The 22,128-nt window shown below is 38.2% G+C and overlaps 1 protein-coding gene and 1 long non-coding RNA gene across 3 annotated transcripts in view; both read left to right on the top strand.

The window, feature by feature from the left end:
- Window positions 1–21,521, top strand: part of xylt1 (xylosyltransferase I) — a 106,143-nt gene extending 84,622 nt beyond the window's left edge. Inside the window, exons 9-11 of the mRNA XM_077524266.1 lie at window positions 10,079–10,277; window positions 15,417–15,750; window positions 20,133–21,521. Of these exons, the coding sequence (XP_077380392.1) occupies window positions 10,079–10,277; window positions 15,417–15,750; window positions 20,133–20,455 (856 nt within the window). The 3' untranslated portion in view covers window positions 20,456–21,521. The remainder of the gene's footprint in view (window positions 1–10,078; window positions 10,278–15,416; window positions 15,751–20,132) is intronic.
- Window positions 4,742–8,705, top strand: LOC144020623 (uncharacterized). 2 transcript variants are annotated; one of them, XR_013283933.1, is made up of 8 exons: window positions 4,742–5,161; window positions 5,765–5,906; window positions 6,032–6,109; window positions 6,183–6,253; window positions 6,368–6,419; window positions 6,534–6,596; window positions 7,034–7,213; window positions 8,403–8,705. It is a non-coding gene; the product is annotated as an uncharacterized LOC144020623 (long non-coding RNA). The 2 variants fall into 2 exon arrangements; XR_013283934.1 differs by having other exon boundaries at window positions 7,059–7,213.
- Window positions 21,522–22,128: the final 607 nt, after the last annotated feature.

Genomic DNA, 22,128 nt, shown 5'->3' on the forward strand with positions numbered 1-22,128 from the left:
TGCACGGGATACCGCTACTATACCGTACCTCGATATTTTGGCGTCAAAAACAGCTCGGTATATATATATATATATATATATATATATATATATATATATATTTTTTTTTTTTTTAAATACTGGTACTTAAAAAAATACATACGAGACAGCCCACCAACTCTGCTTTAAAGGCAGAGTTAAAGGCATACACGCATGGCCGCCTTTCTACCGATATGTGGAAAAGGCCTTAAGTAAGCGGCACGCCTCTTTCAGAGTGTGTGCGAGAGGACACGCACGCTTCGTAAGAAGCATCAGTTTTAGAAATGTATTGTAACAAGAGCAAATGTTTTTCACAGAGAAGCAGAAGAAAAAGCAACAATCAATCCTGCAGCGGACTCAAGGTGTGTTCAATGAACAGGAACACAGTAGGAAATCACAATTATGCATAGAAAAAGCTCAGACGACTGACAGAGCAACAGGTTGTGATGCATTTTTGACACTTCCCTTAAAAAAAATAAGTCGAGTGTGAATTATTTTGTTCCCATTTTGTAGTATTTGATTATGCTTTTGACTAATTGGGAGGGGAATGGAGAAGAGCGGAGACATGAACGCACACTCAAGCAATGTTTTTTAGTAATTTAGTATTACCAGTATTTAAAACGGATGTCATCAAAGCAGTCAAATACAGTACTTCAAGAATATGGCATGCAATGTGAAAGCACATACTGTATGTAAATAAATATATACTGTATAGAAATTAACATGTACAGGACTGTCTCAGAAAATTAGAATATTGTGATAAAGTCCATTATTTTCTATAATGCAATTAAATAAGCAAAAATGTCATACATTCTGGATTCATTACAAATCAACTGAAATATTGCAAGCCTTTTATTTTTTTTATATTGCTGATTACAAGAAATTATAAGAAAACTCAAATATTCTATCACAAAATATTAGAATATTTCCTCAGACCAAGTAAAAAAAAAAAAGCCATAATCAGCAATACTAAAACAATAAAAGGCTTGCAATATTTCAGTTGATTTGTAATGAATCCAGAATGTATGGCATTTTTGCTTATTTAATTGCATTACAGAAAATAATGGACTTTATCACAATATTCTAATTTTCTGAGACAGTCCTGTATACATCCTAATAATTTGAATTACTAAAAAACGAATAAGAATTTGACGTTCTTTTGTCAGTTTAGATTTTTGCTGCTTTTGCTGATGTTTTAGATTTTTGTCAAGGTACAGTACAGTTTTAGTACCGGTATAGAGGTATTTTATGCAGGTATAATATCAAAGTCAATATTTTGGTATCGTGATTTGTGACAACACTAGTCTGTTAAATCGAGGTTCCAATGCTAAGCACATGCTTAAGCAACAGGTGGCTCTAACCACAAGGATGTTTAATCTAATCAGAAGCCTGAAGAAAGTGACTTAACGAGTTATTATCACCATGAGATGCCAAATACCAAATAAAATCTGTGATTTTCCATTAATCTTCATATTTGTTGTATTAATTTAGTAGTCAAAAAGAAAAGAAAAATGACACATGTAAACTAAAAAGTGAGATGGCGTGATGCCATAATATTGAGCGCACATGTTGAATAGAGACATGCAACCAGCAGATGCGTCAGCGTAAAAGTGGGCGCGTGTCAAGGAGAGGGATTTGGCTCTTTTAGCAGCCCACTGTGACTGTGAGGCCTGAATGAAGCTTCTGTGCAGACTTCACACTGGCCAGTTCCTGTTGTCTTCTGGGAAGGACTGCCCAAGGGGGGAAATGAAAGCTGAGGGATGAGACAAGGAAAAGGACATGGAGAACAGAGAGCGGCAAGAATGAAAAACAGACGTACAAATAGAGTACAGCGGCGAGGAGGATAGTTAAAAAAAAATGCACTCTGTTGCACTTGTGGGTGCAAATATTTGCTGTTCTGCTTGTCAGAGTAGCATTTAGCGCGATGGGTTGACTCCTGCTCCTTCGGCAGAATACTGATGAGGCCTCGGGCACAGAGGAGCAGCGGTGGCCAGTGCGAGAGTGTTACTGTGGGCCTGCACACTCGCTCATGGAAAAGTCTGCAAATAAAGATGAATTTAAAGGAGCAGAAGAGATGAGGGATGAGAGCTCAGGACGTGTGCTGAGAGCAGCTGCAGATTGTTGCCCAGCAGTGACCATCGTGGCTATTTTTTTGTTTTTCCAGAAGTCACTCGTATACCGCCCTGAGGGCTGGCCACGTATACGACGAGGCACACTAACAAAGAGACCAATCAGGGAGGGCAAGGCCTTCTTTCAGCTTCAGCTGACTGAATGACCCAGTTCAAATGTGTGCATGTGTGTGTGCCCACTTCAATGACTAATGTGAATGACTATTCTGTAATGCGATGTATCGCTGTGGTCTCAGCTGTCACATATTTTCTGAGCCAAGTCACAAGCGTAGAATAATGATTCAAATAAAAGTTTATTTATTACTTTGAAGATCGCAGAAGTGCTTCTCTGCTATTATTTCACTTATATGGTGGATCCTTCTGAAATTGAAAACATAGCCGCCATTGAAATCATATTCCAAACAATTTCTCCCAGGATCAACGATTGAGCACATTTTCAACAGTAAGAAGATACTTTTTGTCTGCAATTATTATTTTATTTTTTTCACAATTAATTTCTTTAATATCTAAATTTGCCATTTGCTGTCGACTGAAGATGACATAACCTGTGCTGAGAAAACGGGTAATGACCAATCATGGCTCAGTTTTCTGACCAACCCCAGAAAACAGGTGAGCCGTGATTGGTCATTACCCATTTCCTCAGCACAGGTGATGTAATTTTCAGTTGACAACAAGTGGAAAAATGTGTTTCTAAAGGTATTCATGAAAAATAATGAAGTTATCAAATTAATTCTGGGCAAAATATTAACTTTTTACTGCTGAAAATGGCTCAGTATCCTTTTAACAGTCAGACAAAAAAAGATGCCAAAATATGTTTTCCGCTGTTAATATGAAGGCGTTAAAACTGTGAAATATTTTCGACTCATTCAATGCCAACCATAGCGCGTTATCTATCAGATGTGCTCAATAAATTGATCACGATCATGATTTAAAAAAAAAAAAAACACACCTCCAACTCAGAATCCAAATAAAATGCTTATGTGAATTCCACTTGTACGTGGAACCCAAGGCTCAAAATGCCAATCAAACTGGGATGTCTGGTCACCCAAACTAAAACTGTATCTACTAACACCACCACGTCCACGTTCCTTTAAAATAAAAATAACCTCCAGTATCCCTTATTGTAAACTGGTTAAACAGCAGAAACAATTGTTTTCACTTTTTTAGTAATGTTTTATGTCTGTCATTGTCATACTAGTAGCTACCCAGATAGCAAAAGATGTTTATTCAACGTTGAATTAGGGTTAAAATGGATGATTTTTGGTTACGGTTGAAGATTGATTGGTCAATCAACATTGATTCAACAGCATTATGTTAACATTGAAGTTTGTGTTTAAAAGATAACATTGAATCAACGTTGTATTTTGGTTGAATTAAAACGTTTGAAAGGTCAATGTTTAATTAACGTTGAATCTATGTTTGCCCTTCTTGTTTTTTTTTCCCTTCAGCTGAGAAATTGACTAGGAGAGGGGGAGGGGAAGTATTTTGGGGACAGGTTGGTGGGTGGGGGGTGTTAGAGTCTTTAAACATTTATAATAAATATAAAACATAAAGCTAACTACTTTGCGGATTTCATTTATTGCGGGTATTTTTTGGTACCTAACCCCAGCGGAAAACGAGGGAACACTGTATTTGCAAAACTTGTAAATTATTTGAATGTACTCGAAACACCTGGCATTTCCACCAAATAAACTGTACACGTTAGAGTTTCTAGTTTGTGCATTTCAGCCCAGTCATCAAAAATATGTGCCCACATCCGGCATAAGTCCGGCACAGGTGGCATTCAGTCGACACTGGCATAAGGCATGTGGGCCGAACATGGCCCAGGAGCAGCAAAGGTGGCACTGGCTTGACTCTGGCAAACAGGATGTGGGCCAGTTGCTGTGTGACGCATCTGGCCCAGCTATCAATTTACAACTCTGGGCCACATATGTATTGCCAGTCTTGTCCCACTCTTAAATGCAGTTTCAGATTTATTTATTTTTTCTACACACATTTTTTTACACATACTTATTTGCATAACAGATGTTAAGAAGAATTTTAATACATCATCACACAGACATTTCAATATGTTTCTGGTCAAACAATCAAAGTTTGTGTGTGAATTCTGTGAACGAACTTTCATGAAGCTTCCAGAGAGAAGTTCTTCGAACGTGCGTTCACCATTTCTTTGTAGCGATTCAAGGGTAAGTATTTAATTTTCCTATGTTTTACATTTGATATTTTATGGCTTCATATTGACACAACTACTGAATTGACTTCACAGACATTGGTGTGTGCGTGCGTGCGTGTGTGGTTATCTAAATTTTCCCGTTAATAGTTTCAATGCCATAATATTTAGTTAGGTGCACTCACTGGCTGATCAGAGAAAATCTCATTTTATCTGACCAGTTTTGTTTCAACCTGCAACGCATAAACTTTAAGTCTAACAATTCTAAAATAAAAACAACTATGAATATTCATATGAAAGAGATAATTATTTACATTTAGTGGAAATCTGATTCAGAGGTAAAGCTTTTAGGGGGCAATATTGTAATGAAGCTATTATTTTGAGACACAACTCTGCGAGTATAATCATATAAAAAGGTACCAAATTATCACTAGCACCAAATATTACATTGTTCTGGGATAATATTCAGCTTGTATTGTAAAATATGCAGAGCTTGAATTATGTATTTTTTATAGTGCTGTGTGATATGTACATTGTGTGCATAATATTATATTAAAAAAATACAAAAGAGGAATGACTTATGCGTTACACACATTTCCCAGGTTATGTTTTAAAAATCTATTATATATCTCATACAATTTTAATTTCATCGAGTTGATTTAAATAGCTACTGTACTTTCTAACGTTATTGGATCGCTGTTCCACAGTACGCCACTAGATGGCGGGACATGCTACTAACCAGACTGACACACACAGTCATACACAGCGTAGAAGAAGAAGAATTTCAAATTGCCGACAGCCGTGCTAAGAGCGGGAATCCAAACGTCGACGTTCTGTGTTTCAGGTCGGTAAAAGTTACATTAAATAAAACAAATATGTATCACCATGTCCATTGTCAGTTGGGTCGCTAAGCATATTGGTCTTTAGAGGTGGTTTTAGTGAAGAAATTGTTTCGAATGATCCTAAACGTTGAAGCTAAGTTGCTAATTCCGACGGCCTCTTAACAATGAGAGTTACTACAAGCCTATCTGTGTGCTATGTTGCTGATATGCTAGTAAGCTAACGAACTACACTGAAGCGCTACAGGAGCGTTTACATGAAGAATGTATCTTTTTTTTCAGTCGTTTTTAACAGGCTGGTTTAACAGTTGAAGATAGAACATTGAATAGCGTTTTCTTTTAGGTTTAGTTTTTAAAGTAAATTAAGTCCACTTGTATAGTAATGTAAGGTTTATCTGTAATTTGTTTAACTTCTGTATATAACTTAATTCATCACGAAATCTAGTCGAATCATGCTTCAGGATATTTATTTGTTGAGGGAAGTAAAAGTATTTTTTATTAATTATTGAGCCTATAATGAACACATTTTTTTCACACTGTAATAAAACAAAGGTGTAAATGTTGTACTTTGTTGCTTTTAATATCATTTGTTGTCTGTTGATGTACAGGTTACTTGTGCTGTTTTGACGAGTCACATGGCGTACAGGTGGTGCCAGCGTCTTCGAAACCAGATGGCTAATTAGTAATTTACTACTTATTCAAACTAAGAAGGCATGTTGTACCTTGGCCAGAGCTTGGTGAACCTCTTTGGTAAGTAAACAAGTGAACAAACACTCAAAATATTCATTTCTAAGAATCTGAAGAAAGCTTAGGTGAACTACCTTTCACCACATCCAAATGTTGAAATTAGTGACAGAGAATATAACTTGGCACAGGTTTAATGGGGAAGGAGAACATGCAGAGGTCTGTCTTACCTATAAGGAGGAAGAGGGCAAAGTGCAAATTTTTTTAAGGTAATGTTGGTATGTTTTCAGAATTCATAATATAAGATAACATAATAATTAATAGAATATCGGTTGTGCTCAGGTTTCAGGCTCTGAGTGTTTCTTCAAAATGTTCTGTCCACAAAATCCATTCTGAGGAGTAGCGCAAGACAGGTAAATGATTCTGCGCACTGTACTACATGATTGTGATGATATTATTGCGGTAACACATTGCTGACTTGTACAGTAAGTTTGAAACTTACATACTGTGTTGTTGATATTGTTTAGGTGCACAACTCACTTTTTCAAGACTACAAACACAATTACAGCTCTACAACAGGTACCTAGACCCATTGTTAATTTAAGTTGTGAGTAATAATAACTACTATGATTATGAAAGAACACAATCACATTGTGAAAAAAAATGTTGAACAGGGTCTTCTGTTTGTTTCAGGCAACCCTTTTTGCGGTGCTTGGGGACCAACCGGAAGAAAGGGAAATACTGTATTCGTAGTTGGTAAGTTTTTCAAAGGTCACTGTTGTAGAACCAAATCATCATAAATCTTAGCACACTTTTTTTTATTTTATTTTAATTTTTTTTACCAATTTGTAAGGCATAATTATGGAGGACCAAAACTGCCAAAATTCAAAATAAATAAATGACTAAATAAATAAATAAATAAATTACTAAAAGTGAAAGTAAAAACGGATGAAAAATATACAATTCAAAAATGAAATACAAATGTATTATTTTTATTTTCAGTTTTAGTCATTTAGTTATTTAGTTAGTCATCTGGGGGGTGGAGAGGGGGTGATGTATATGAATATTGCAAAATTTAGTAAAGGTTATGTAATTTACTTAAAAGTAAAATCTTCAGGCATCGGGAGAATTCTATCAACAAAAGTTGAGTGCAAAAATTAAATTAATAATAATAATAATGTCGTCTCTCATAGGTTAATCACCTGGCTGTCGTTGAAGGCACCAATTCGGACAACCTAATCAGACGGATGATGGCAACTGTGATGACAAATGCCCTGGGCTATTAAATGAATACAACTGGGCAGGGAAGCAAGACAAGTGTTGCATTGGCAAGAAGGCATTCAAGGAGACAGTGATGCAAGACTGTATGTTTGGTGAGTTATCGCCTATGTAAACTACTTATTACAAGACAGAGTTGTTTTTGAGCAGAATGTTCTGAGCTGCTTTCTTTTGTTGTGTAAAATCACTCCACCTGGGGTATGGAGTCAGAATCCTTCCAATACCCGAAACCTCGTAATAAGGGTTTGACTCTCCGAAAACACTTTTGTATAACTGAAAAATTGTTTTGAATTGTCCAAAAATATTTTTGAATGACTGAAAATTCCCAGAAAAAGCTTTAAAAAAAAAAACACTAAGAAAAGACACATTTTAAAAGTGCGGCTCCACATAGACATTATTTATCTATTAATTAGAGAATGGTCAATTCCGAAATCAATGAAAAAAAAAACAAAAAACCCCATCATTGATACTTCACAAAAACAGCAATTAGTATATGTATCTTTGTCTTTTCATTAATATATTGCAGTCAAGATGGACTCCATCAGGCCAGGGCTCTACACTAACTTTTCCACTACTAGCACTGGTGCGAGTAACATTTTTGGTTGCTCGCACAGCACAGGATTTAGTCGCACCATTATTTGTGGAGGTGCAGCATGACCTGGCTTAGGCATACGCAACTCGATATATTTGCAAAATATTTTATTGGAACACGAGGTTTGCCTGCAACAGCAGTGGCTATCAAAACAAGTCAATCATTTCTAATAAATTATGTCAACATTATTTTCTTTAGCTCAGTAAAAATCAGTATTTTTTTTTTTTCTTCACCGCTACTCCCCTTACCTTTTCATCTTTATGCTGTCCTCGCTCCGAAGCTTCTAAATTTCACCAGCTAGACAGCGAGTTAACGACGCTCCAAATAACCAGACTTCATTTTCCTTTTGTGCTATTAATTTGAACAATGGCCTCTGACCATTACCCTCTTTAAGTCGTAGTAAAACTAGAAAATAAAATAAACAATGTACCTAACTATACACGACACACTTTCATGCTAGTAGCTAGTTACATTGCACATTCAACATTCTGTAATTGTCCTAATTAACTAAAATAAATCTACAGTGGTTTTTATATTGACATCGCATGTATTTACCAACATTGTCAAATTCAACAAAAAAGTGTTACTTAATACTTACTGATAGTTACTGTAACAACAGAACAGCTTTTTTTCTAAAACAATAAATTGTATTGGATACTAACTCTCTTCTCTTTTGTAATCTTGTCTTTCAGTTGCTGCTCGACAGCTTGACCGTACACTGACTCAGCAGGACTTTGGTGTTACTGTCAAGCATTGGCTGCGTTTTGCTCATGAGCGTAACGGTGGCATCCCAAGCAATGCTAGTGCCTTGGACGCAACTGCGAACGCAAGTCAAAATTTAGTGTGTCTTTTTATGGACTGACGTACAGTCAAAGTGAAATGGTTACCGCTTTATACACTGATGTTCCTACAGTTCATTTCATGTTTATTTCATTCCTTTGTCAAGAAAAAGAATAATACAATAAAAACAAACATTATTTGAGGCAGAAACCAAACGGGTGTTATTTTCTTTGCCTCCGTTCTCCCCAGAATTCAGTTACAAAGTACTGTGTTTTGATTTCTAATAAATGTTTGAATATTAAACATATTTTCTGTCCTAAGATTTTCATACATATGGGGAAGTATGGTTAAGGAAATCAACAAGCTAATAATACATCCAAGTAAGTTGTAAGACATCTGCAGAAACACTAGGTGAAAAACATACGGTAACTTTTTTTTTTCTAGTGGACTAACCCAATATTTTTTGTTAGTTTAAAAAAGTAGTTCTATATTAATGTGCATGATAATAGTAATAATAATAATGTACATTTAGATGTAAATTCCAATGTAAATGATGATTAACTTAAAACATTTATTCCTCACATTAATTCACTATAAAAATGCATGTAGGTTCTGATTTAGATGATAGTTGAAACGACATTGATATTGTGTGATATATGGTTACAAAGCAAACGTTGACTCAACATTTTATCAACCTTGCACTTTCTGTATAATTTAAATGTTAGAATTCAATGTAAAATCAACCAAAGATACATGTAGATTCTGATTTAGATGATGGTTGAAACGACATTGATATTGTGTGATTTATGGTTGAAAAGCAAACGTTGACTCAACATTTTATCAACCCTGCGCTTTCTGTTTAATTTAAACGTTAGAATTCAATGTAAAATCAACCAAAGATGCATGTAGATTCTCATTTAGATTATGGTTGAAACGACATTGATATTGAGTGATATATGGTTGGAAAGCAAACGTTGACTCAACATTTTATCAACCTTGCGCTTTCTGTATAATTTAAACGTTAGATCTCAACGTAGATTCAACACTTAAGCCGAACTATATTTCAACGTTGATTCAACCACATTTTGCTATCTGGGTAGCTAGCAGCAGGCTAACCTAAAACCGGTCAAATCTAATTTTTCTTTTGGTAGGTTCCATGTTTTTAGTGCAATAGAGCATAATATTTTGTGGGCCTTACAAAATCTGTCAAAATCAAGTAAAACAGCCGAGAATTAATGGGGTTGCTTCAGTGAAATGGCTGTGAGTGAATGAGTTAATGTTAATCATAATACAAGCATTAGTATTGTTGAATGCAGCTCTCGTAGATACACCTTGTCAGACTGCTGTAATCCATCACATATCTTTGTCTCATACATATGCAGAAGAATAGGATGACTATTAGCATGGGAGACAAATCTTTGATCAGTAGCTCTTCACTAAAATCACAGCATTAATGTGAGCCATGTCACACAGTCAGAGAGCGTCCAGCGGTTGGCATATACATCTGCACTTTCAAAGGTTTTCTGAAGAGCTTGCTTGCCAGATGAAAACAGCATTTTGCGAATAACTTCTCTAAATCATCCTCCAGGTATTTCCCCATGGGCCACCCAGTGTCCGTGCATTTCTACTTCCGGTCTGACCAGTTCCAGGGCTACCTCGTCAGGCACCACGCCACCAATCTAGCAACAAGCAAGCTGGAGACAATGGAGACCTGGGTAGCACCGAAGAAGATCTTCAAGTTAACCACTCCTGCAAAAAGCACATTCAGCAGGTTGCAGTTCGCAGAGGTGAGTCCGCAAATTGTCTCGTGTGTCTTGCATCAAATCCTTTCTGTGTCCTTTGCTAGAGTGGGTTTGAGTCACAAAATCAATCAGGAAAAAGGTTGCAGTAAAACGCCAAGCACGACACAGGACTACACACTTGGCGAAGTGTAATGTTGACCTTACACTGTTGTGACCTTGCCAAGAAAATCCTTAAAGTTGATTACCATGCCATTAAAGTGACGCATGTAATGGCCTTGTAAAAATGTACATTGATTGAATTCATTCACACGAGTATCACATGGTGTTTATTTGTTGATCCCGAATGTCCTCTCACCTTCACAGTGGAATGCTTGCCTTGATTTTCTTTTCCAGCGAAGGACCCAGCAGCTAGGGCTGACGTGACAGCCACAGAGTGTATTTGCAGCATACACAAAATTAGCTGAGGGAATGTAAACTGACAGTTTGCTCGGGTTCGTCACTTAGCTTGCAGCGGGGGTCGCATTCAAAATGTCATCAAAATATAAGAAGGGATTGGTTTGGTCGGTTGCTGCCCGTAGGCCTCGCTTGTGTCTACCTGGACACTCCCAGACTCTGTTTGACCTTTTTGCAAACATCTGAAAGGGAGCAAAAGGGAAGTTGAGACACCCAGTCGCCGTGCAGCTCCCGCTCTCTTAAGCCCCCCGCTTGTGTGTTGAGCGTATGAAACCGTGAGTGACAGCCAAGTGATGTGAGCAGTTGCTTTTATCTGGATGCTCAGCCTCACAGAGCGTTCAGTGTCTAGCAGTGTGCAGTGGCTGTCAGTCAGTCTGCTTGTCAGTCTGTCGTACAAAACGAGAGCTGAAAGACCTTAAATAAGGAAGCGTGGTATTGTGGTAGTAGGGAGCGATATGACCCCTTGTGCAAAAGCTGTATGCTAGATAAACCATGTGCTTGCTTTAACGTGGTCCCTGATTCCATTCACTACACAAAGCAAGACAGATCAGTCAGTCTTGTCTTTTAACTCTGTATAGCTTTTATATTCCATTTTACAGCATGATGTAGTGCAGCAGTTCTAAGTCTGCGCACATAAAATGACACTCGAGTTTTACATGACATGACATTTATATGACATTCAGAAGTATTACCTTGCACTGGATAAATCAGTACAATCAGTGGACTAATGAAGACGTCCATGAGGGGATGTCATTGGACTCCAATGACATCCCCTATGGGCCACTTCATTTCATTTGGTACAACTGTTCAATCTTAAGCCTGTTAGCGAATGTTGATTTCGCGTCAGGATTCGGTCAAAGTTGCAACACTCGCTAAACATTTGCCAAACATTCAGTATTAATTATGTTTTTCTTGTCCCAAGGAAATTTTGAACATGTTCAAAATGTTTAGCAAACGTTATGACCTTGAGCAAACCTTCACAAGAAATCAACACCACTACAGACTATGACTATGATCATAAATGAATACCCTATCATTAATTTCTTTTAGAAAGGCAGATTTGGTAAAGAAGTGTCTGGTTAGTTTATTGTATCTTTTAGCCCTAACTGTCGGCTGTGTAAGCAAACTGTACTTTTCTTAATGAGCTGCGGACATTGTTTGTCGCACCAAATTCCAAATACGCTGTGAGGAGTGATGCTTTTTGAGATGCGCCGGCCAGCACAGAGTACTGTTGCTGGCAACATTACTTTGTGTTATATACTGTAAAACGACTTGGTTTGTCATTATGGGCTTTGAAACATTGGTAGCCAGCATCCATCCATCGCAGCCTCATTGCTTCAGTGGTGTAGCCTCCGCCTCATGGGAATCCTCTGACGCCACGGAGAACACCTGTGTTTGATTACATCCACAAAGCAGGGCCACTAATAAGGGTCCAAATGGGGCCCTGGGGGCTATGTGTGCCCTGAGGTTTTAAACAGTGCCAGATGCCGACTGTGAATGTCCAAGATGCTGCCTGATCAAATTGACCTCCCTTAATTAATGGAGGTGTCACACTGTGGGCGCCAGCCAGCCAATGACAAAGAGGAAAGGTTTGCAGGGACATGGAGAAAAAAAATGGAGTAGAAGACCATTTTTTTTTTTTACATTGGCGCCTTATGGTTTTCCATGAGTTAATGGATTGAGTCAGGGTTGTGATTCTAGATATGAATGATGAAATTTCCAGTACATACTGTACTGTAATGGGAAGACTGTACAGTTGAATCCTGTACTAACGCCACAGCAGTCTCCAGCTATGCTGATGTTACGGTGAAAGAGAGAAAGTGAAAAAGCAACCACAGTTTAAGATAAGGTTACCGGATCAGAATTAGTGGAGCAGAGGCATCTTCTTCTAAGTATAGTATAAGCGCAACAAGGTCATAAGCTTCTGACTTGGTGAGCAAATGAGTGTCGGTCCTAAGCCCAAGCTTATTGGGTTATTGGCACCAAGGGACAGGTTGTGTGTGGAGGTCAATGTAAGCTGAAATGGGCCAGAAGTTAATCTGCCTTTGACCCATTTTCTGTCAGAAGAAAGAGTTTCTTGGTAGTGGTGGATTCTTGTACTACTTGTACCTCCCATGAGCGTGAAAAAAGGAAGGAAGGAGAGACTTTCCAACCAAAGTTACCGTTGGGGCAGAAACTAAGGTGAAACTGTTCTAAGGGAAAGTTGATGAACATGTTCAAGTTTGTCCCAAAATTACTTGACCAGAATGTGAACGGTACTGAAAAAGGTTTGTGATCCCTATTAGTTATTGGTTGGTTGGTTGGTCGGTCGGTCGGTCGGTCGGTCAGTTGGTCGTTTGTTTGGTTGGTTGTTGGTTGTGTTAGTTTGTTTGTTTTAGTCCATTCTTGTGTCAGAGTGAGCCTAGAATTAAAGGAACATCAACAGAAAACAGTTTCCCTCATATAATGCCATGTTTCCACCAAGCCTTCTAGTTCATTAGTCTCCAACCCTACCGGTTTGTGGGCCACTTTCGGACCGGGCCGCACGATTAAAAGAATAAAAACTTACTTTACTAATTGATTATCTATGGCTTAAAAACATTTTATTTTGAGAAGTAGCCGGATTCTCACCATTTACAACGGACTCTTGACGCATGTCGAGATGCTAATTATCTCGGTCATGTAGCGCTTGTGCTAATCAAAAAGTTAGCAAAATGAGTACAAAAGAGACATATTTGAAAAGTTTCACGGGAAAATGCCCAGTGATGAGACAACACAAGAGCATATGACAAAGAAGAAAAAGAAAGCTGCTGGATTTACCGGCGACAGATGATTCCCACGCATGAGGCCCGCTCTGTGGCGAGCGGCCATTTAGCGTTCTGGTGAGTGAGTTACTCATGGACTTTATATTTGTTATGTGGTCCCTAATATAGTTACATAAAATGTGGCTTCATGTTTATTGTTATAATCTACACAATAGCCCAGTTTTTGTGTTGCACGAACCATTCATGATAAGCGTTACCATAGTGACCATATTAAAGCATTGTTATTACCCTTTTTGTGGTGTTTTTGCTGCCAGTACAGTTACATAAAATTAGACAGTAGATTTCCGTTTGTTGATGTAGCATTTTATTTTAGCAAAAACCCCGAAAGTTGTGGACTTATATGAACCGGTCCATGGCGGAAAAAAAGGTTGGGGACCACTGTCCTAGTTCATTTGTATTTGCCATGATACTGTTGGAATCAGTAAACAAATCAGTACAGTTAAGGTTGTTCTGTATTACCAGCGTGGGGTGTGCAGGCAGAATGGCAATAGCTTTGTCATCAATATAGTGTGACTCATAGCTGTGAAACAGTGTGTACTTGCCAATGAATTAAACAAAGAATAAAAACACCCTACAGAGCACTGCTGCATGCTGACATGATCTCTAAACAAGCGACACAGTATGTAAATGTATTTGTCCATGGCGCTTTCTATTATCTTCCTATTTTATTCATATATTCCATTGAAACACAATGTGACAATTCTCTGCAGAGGTTTGACTATGCCAAAGTGTGCTCAAGACTTGCATAGTGGGTCAAATATTTTATTACTTTTTAGGAAAATGGCATAAAATGTGTACTTTACCTAAAAAGCTCTCAATTTTGTAGTAGATTGTCGTGATTATCTAGAGTGCCAGGGAGTCAGCCTTGGATAAACTAATGAGCTACAGAGGTGCCAGACATGACTTGATTAGCAATTTAAAGAGCACAGAAGCAAGGTCCAAGGGGCAGGAATGGCAAAGGTCAGTCAAATAATTGAGATGAAAGTGAGCTGTCTTGTGCACAAGACATACGATTCACCCTCATTCATTTTAGCGATCTATATTTATCATGTACATCCTATTCTTAACTCTCAAAGGATGTAATACGGAGTCCATTCCAGTCAGACATTGATCGTCCAGCAGGGTGAGGTTGTGCTAATAAGCTGCTGTTGTAAGGATGAGCACTCCTTAAGGCCGTCATCCTTCTCACATTTCTGCCAGCACCTCTCAGTGTGTGGTCATATTTTTAGGTGCTACCTCCATCTTTTTAACCCTCCGCTATCAATATTGATTCTCTGAATCTCATTTCGCGTACAGAAAGGTGTTACAATCCAGCGCACGTTCGAGTGTGATAAATGCAACCAGCTATCTCCAAAGAGAGGATCTGTATTTTCCTCGCTCGTCACTTACTGCTGCATTTATTAAACCCAGAGAATCCCATGTGGTGCAAAAGACAACCTGTCATCACTGTGTCAATATATATAAAACTGACACTTCCCATATTTTCATTTTTTTTTCTTTCCTGTGATGTCATATGGTGATCTTGCTTATTGTTCCTGTCATTGCTTTCCATCCTGTCTCGCCATATGCAGTCAAAGACATGGTGTGGAGGTCTGGCAAATTTATGTGCATTCCTCCCAGCAACTGTGGACAAACAGACTCCAATACATGTTAAAAAAAAAAAAAAAAAAAAAAACGACTTGTCAGCGTCTGTATACTACAGTCTGTATAACTGCTGTGTGCAGGCTTGGGCTGTTTGATGAAAAATGCATGCTGAAGATTATTTCCCGTGATAATTCAGCCCGGGTGTTGCTTATCTTAATAGTATGGTGAAATGGTGATGCAGTCTGTTACTGCCTTCTGTTCACTGGAGGGAATTCATACATCCCCATCTCTTACAGTTGTCTCTCCTCTTTCTTCCTTCCAATTCTTTTTTTTTTTTTGTCAGATCGGGACAGAGTGGGACGCCAAAGAACGAATTTTCCGAAATTTCGGCGGCCTGATGGGCCCCATGGATGAGACGGTGGGAATGCAGAAGTGGGCAAAAGGACCTAACGTCACAGTAACGGTCGTGTGGATCGACCCGACCAACGTCATCGCGGCCACCTACGACATTCTTATCGACGCGACCGCTGAGTTCACCCACTACCGGCCGCCGCTCAACCAGCCTTTGCGTCCCGGTGTTTGGAGTGTCCGCATCCTGCACCACTGGAGCCCTGTGGCGGAGATGCGCTTCCTTATCGCCCCTTTGGCCTATAACAAGCACCTGCCTATACGACAAGGTGAGAGAGTCTTTGAAAACATTTACTACAAGACAGCTAAGTTCCATTAAGATCTCCATCCTATAGCATGTGTGTGAGAATTTGACAGATGTGTTAGCTAGCATGAGATCATAATAGCGTGGCATTTGAATTCGAAAGAGGAATATCACAGTAAACAAAGGTCAACAAGAGAAAGCAGCCTTCGGTTTTGTTCTTTTAGTACAAGCACAATAAGGCTGTGCACTGGGAATTGAACAAAAGTATTGTGTACATGCTGAGTGTTTCCATCCATCCATCCATTTTCTTGACCGCTTATTCCTCACAAGGGTCGCGGGGGCTGCTGGCGCCTATCTCAGCTGGCTCTGGGCAGTAGGCGGGGGACACCCTGGACTGGTTGCCAACCAATCGCAGATGCTGAGTGTTTTGTTTTGTTTTTTGCCCTTGACACAGCAACAAATCCTTTCACAGTAACATGTGTACACTTTTAAAAACATCAGCCCTGAGATGTTTTTAAAAAAAGGCCGATGTCGGCGTTGATAATCTGTTCAACCAATAATCAGTCTGTACCCATGAAATATATTTGTTTTTGCAATGAAGAGGCCACTTCACATTTTAAGTGCTCCGAAATGCTTCGCAATTCATAAGCAGTGTTGAGAATGTTACTTTATAAAAGTAACTAGTTATAGTTATTCATTACTAGCTCAAAAAATTACTTCATAATAAAAGTAACTCCTTACCAGGTATACTATTCTACACATATATATATATATATATATATATATATATATATATATATATATATATTAGGGGTGTGAATTGCCTAGTACCTGACGATTCGATTCGTATCACAATTCACAGGTCACGATTCGATTCGATACCGATTAATCCCGATACGAATTTATAAGTCGATTGTTGCGATTTTTTTTCATTCAAATTTAGAAAATACTAATCAGTAAGCTTGTAGAGTGTAAGATTTATATGAAAATGTATTATTTATTTATCTGAAATTTCAGTCTTATAGAGGTTGTAATCTGTTTCATGTTTGAACAGCATTAAAATAAAATATTAAGGCTTAAGTTCCGTTCATATAACATTCTTCCATGCTCAAGGTGTGAATCCTAACCCGAAGTCAGACGTTTTGTTGAATATTTTTCCATTAAAAATGGAAGTTTAAAAATCGATTCACACACACACAAAAAAAAAAAAAAAAAAACGATTTTTTTTTTATTGAATCGATTCGAGAATCGCTCGATGTAGTATCGCGATATATCGCCGAATCTATTTTTTTACACCCCTAATATATATATATATATATATATATATATATATATATATATATGTGTGTGCGTGTGTTGGACTATCATACGATATGCGATATAATTGCTGAGGATAGCGATATCTATATTATTGCAATGTTAGATATTTTTTTATATTTTTATTTTTTATACAAGGAATTCAAATTATGTCCAAGCTAGGTTTTCATATATAACCATTTCATATATCAAATTAAAAAAATCTAAATTATTTTGATATTTTTTATTTGTATATTAAATATACATGATATATTTTTATTACATTTTATATTTTATATTATATTTTTATATTTTATTTGTATATTAAAATTTGATTTTTTTTTATGTTTTTATTTTTTATATACAAGGAATTCAAATTTATTTCCAAGCTAGGTTTTCATTGATTTTTGTGAATCTTTATGTCACACAAATGTCTCACTGCAAAATGACAGATATCATATATGTTCTACCACTGCCAATTACTACAGCAATCAGAATAATAATAAAAATTAAAAAATACTGGCTATATGGCGATTTGTGTCACATATGTCACCTATACGTAATTTATGGACAGTCCTAGCGAAATACAATTGTTGGTGCTATGAATGACATTTTCTTGAATAATGGCAATTCAAATATGGGGAAAAATGCTTAAAAGCAAATTCCATCCATTCTTTTTGAATCACTATAATATTGTTAACACACGCATCTCACCAAAAATGACTTCCATATGAACTTATGATCATATTTACATGCACTTTACATATAAAGACTGCACATATTTATCTGTATTTGCATAAGCTTCCTTTGAGAAATGGCAGATGAGGTTGTAAAGTTGCAGACAATGTTTTTTGATTTTGCAGTTAGGACCGCTGTGTGCTGAAGAAGCTTGCTTGACTGTTTGTGCTTCTGAGCGCCTCCTTCCGCACGCTGGTTATTTACTGCCATGTCTGGCAACCTCTTACATGCTGTGCCAGTAAAAGTTAACAACGTGACCCTCTACCTGCTGGCTAGTGATTTAGGCACCTGTGAAAAAAAAAAAAAACTCACTTTGGGCCCTGCCACGTCAATGCTCGAGTACACACACAACTACATGAAGTCACTAGTGCACAAACTCTGCTCCTGTCGTGGCGTTGGGCATCTCATCAGATGGAGCACCTCCATGTCTGTATGCTTTTTTTTTTTCTTTTTTTGTGGGTGTCACCAACACATGAAAATTGCTGATGTCTGCTCACATGCGGGTGTTAGAGAGTTTGTGTTCCACAAGCAAGCTTGAAAGGGATGGCTTGCACCCCAGTTAGAGAAGCAGTGAGGAATTTAGAGCTTGACTTGGAGTTCTGGGTAGAGAAGGTGATTTAAGGAGAAATTGTGTCTCGGATATTTGAGGGACTCGACTGTCATAAGAACAATGACTAATAAGCCACCTTTTCGGTCTTAAATAAGACAACACAGTGTTGATTTGATGTCACAAATAGGGATGTTTGATAAAACTTTTTTTCAGGCCGATACCAGAATAAGTAGTCACCGATACTAAATACTGATACCACTTTTGACTATGAGTTTTCCACTAAAAAAAAGACTATTTTAAAGAAATTTTAAAGAAAGACCTATTTATCACAATATAGTGTTATATCGCCCTAATGTGGTTGCTTTTTTTTTTATTTTATTTTTTTTAACATTAGTGTACATATTCATTGGGGTCATTTTATTGGTCATTGAGAGTGTTTAAACAAGAGAGAAATGTGAGAAAATGTTCATGCTTGTCTGACAGAAGCATATTAAGTGTGTGGTGAGGATTTTTTTTCCAGCCTTAAAATGTATATGCAATAAATAATAATTAATAATTAAATAAAGATAAATACTTTGCAGAATTCACCTATTGTGGGTATTTTTTGGAACGTAACCACAACGATATACGAAGCAACACTGTAGCATATTTCATTAAAATGTCATGAAATTGATGGAAATGTTCTATTCTAATTTTGATTTCATGACTGTAAAACGACCAGTTTTGGCCTCTGTCGCAGGTATTGATACTTTGAAATAAGGCTGCGTATCAACCCTATACCGATACCTTATAGGTACGATTGGTACTTGCCCATTCCAAATAACAAACATTAAAAAAAAGGAGATTTGGAGGCAGGGTATCTAAATCATTTCAGTTATTTCATTATTTCAGCCATTTGTTTCTCTTTCTTTTTGTCTTTTAACTGTTTGAGAGCCAAAAACATTTATTAACGATTAGTGAAATCACGATGTATGTCGCCATAAACGTTAAATGACGTCAACTATTGTATTTATTTTTTTTAATCAATGGGCACTGCAGTGTCTAAGTGCATCCTTGCCTGGTCAATGGGTTGTGGAATCAAAAACACTCATTAACTATGGCCAGCAGATGGCAGTATTATATCTCTTTTCAATGGGCTGCATGTGTATAAAATTACAATGAAACATGACGAAATTGATGAAGGATGACGTAAATCGGGGGTGACAAACTGCGGTCCTCGAGGGCCGGAGTCCTGCAGATTTTATAGATGTCCCTACTCGTGCAGCTGATTCCAATTAACAGGCTCATTATGAGGCTTCTGCAGAGCTTGCTGATAAGCTGATCATGAATCAGCTGTATTAAAGGGAAATATCCAAAACCTGCAGGACTGCGGCCCTCGAGGACCGGATCTTGACATGTGATGTAAATGATCAAAGCCTTTGTCATATTAAAGTATTTTTTTTGAGAACGTGTGGCACTAAAAGAGTTAAAGCTGCAGGGGATGCAGGGGTGTAATGGTGCGATTGTGGAGGGGGAAAGGGGTGGCGATGGCTTCCTCCACGGGAAGATTTTTATTTGATTTTTCTTTGCTGTACTAGAATAAAATGGAATTGCACATCCACCACAGTAGGTGGCAGTGGTGAGCTCATTGTTACAGAGTACGCAATGAGTATTAGTTGAGGTGGACTTACCACAATTCTATAGACAAATTGTACTATTTATAGTCGCAACGGAGAGTTGGGGGCCACGAAATAACTTCTTTTTCCTCAGGGAGGGCAATGTAACTAAAATTATTTAAGAAGCACTGATCATACTTCTCTTTCTTCTCTGCTGCGTTTCTCCAGAGGACACTCTGAAGCTGCACAACGGGCCACCCAAGAACAGCTACATGGAGCAGAGCTTCCACGGCCTCAACCCGGTGCTCAACATCCCCGTCAGTTTGGGCTACGTGGAACAGGCCAAGAGGAACGCCGCCCTGACCGGCCCGGAGCTGGAGCACTGGCTGGACGGCCTTGTGGGCGAGCTGTGGGAGGCGGCGGACATCTGCGCCGTGGGGCCGACCGCCTGCCCTGTCATGCAGGCCTGCCCCAAGAACGCTTGGAGCTCCCTCAGCCCCGACCCCAAATCCCAAATGAGATCGCCGCATGCTGATGGCCGCATCAGGTAGCAGCGAGGCCTCCAGCTGGACAGGAGGCCGCAAGATTCACTGTTGATTTTTTTTTTTTTTGTGTAATTTATTTATGGGCTTGGTTGCAGTTGCTGGAGGGGGGAAATGTTCTCCTTCTGTCTCGGGAGACGAAGGGAGCATAAGAAGGTGATCAATGTTAGCGACGTCCACCCCTGCTTTTATGCGACTATGCCGTCTTTGCCGTTTCACTTTCACAGTGTATTTATTTGTCTTCTCATGTGAGTTTTACTGTGATCAAATTCAAGCATTTATTTTGCTGCTCAATGAATTCTGAGATTTCGATTTTCAAGTGGCTAAGGTGACCTTGTGCTCCTCAAAAAGGCCTTAGCTGCGCGACTCGTGAGCAGGACCAGCCTGGTACCAGATGAACTTATGTGCCTCCCAACGTTTATGTCAGCATAAATAGCACCGGATCCGAGGTAGCGAAAGGTTTATTTTGATACGACTCCAAGAAGAACCAATATTTGCTGCCTTTGAGAAAGTTAGGAACACGTCATCTCTTGAAGAAGCCAATTACTATGGAAGCGTAGAGCTGCCAATTGTGGAGTAAACATTTTTGGGTGGCGAGTATGTTCGAACATACTCGCAAATATGTTCGAACATATTTGCAAATATGTTTGAACGTATTGAAAAATGTTCAAACGTATTGAAATATGTTCGAACATACTCGCAAATATGTTCGAACATATTTGCAAATATGTTTGAACGTATTGAAAAATGTTCAAACGTATTGAAATATGTTCAAACATACTCGCAAATATGTTCGAACATACTCGCAAATAAGTTCGAAAATACTTGCAAATATGTTCGAACATACTCGCAAATATGTTCAAACATACTCGCAAACATGTTCGAACGTACTCGCAAACGTGTTCGAACATACTCGCAAATACGTTCGAACATACTCGCAAATACGTTCGAACATACTCGCAAATATGTTCGAAGATACTCGCAAATACGTCCGAATATACAGTACTTGGAAATATGTTCGAACATACTCGCAAACGTGTTCGAACATACTCGCAAATACGTTCGAACATACTCGCAAATATTGTACGTATTGAAATATGTTCGAACGTATTTGCGAGTATGTTCGAACATTTTTGCAAGTATGTTTGAACATATTTGCAAGTATGTTCGAACATACTCGCAAATATGTTCGAACATACTCGCAAATACGTTCGAACATACTCGCAAATATTGTACGTATTGAAATATGTTCGAACGTATTTGCGAGTATGTTCGAACATTTTTGCAAGTATGTTCGAACATACTCGCCAGCCAATAATGTTTACTCCACATTGGCAGCTCTACGCTTCCGTAAATGACTGTAAAATGTAATCATTATAGCAAAATAGTGATTTCAACTAGTTTGAGTTGAGTGCCTGATCAGGGACTGTGGCCAGCCAAACCGTCCGCCGCAGTCTCAAATACGTATTGGAATGCAAAACAAAGGCGTTCTCAGCTCAAGTTAAATTGTGAGAACAAAAATTCAACTCAGACAATTCGGGGTTTAGCATTTGTTAAATATGTGGTAGCATTTTAGGCTTTTTCTTTAATAAATGGCAGATGTTTTTGCTAATAGGACAAATAATTTGTTGTTACGTCCAATTTGCTTTTCTTACCAGCCTGCCTCAAACTTGAAACGCAAG

This window comes from Festucalex cinctus, chromosome 6 (assembly GCF_051991245.1).
Source record: "Festucalex cinctus isolate MCC-2025b chromosome 6, RoL_Fcin_1.0, whole genome shotgun sequence".
Lineage (NCBI taxonomy): Eukaryota > Metazoa > Chordata > Actinopteri > Syngnathiformes > Syngnathidae > Festucalex > Festucalex cinctus.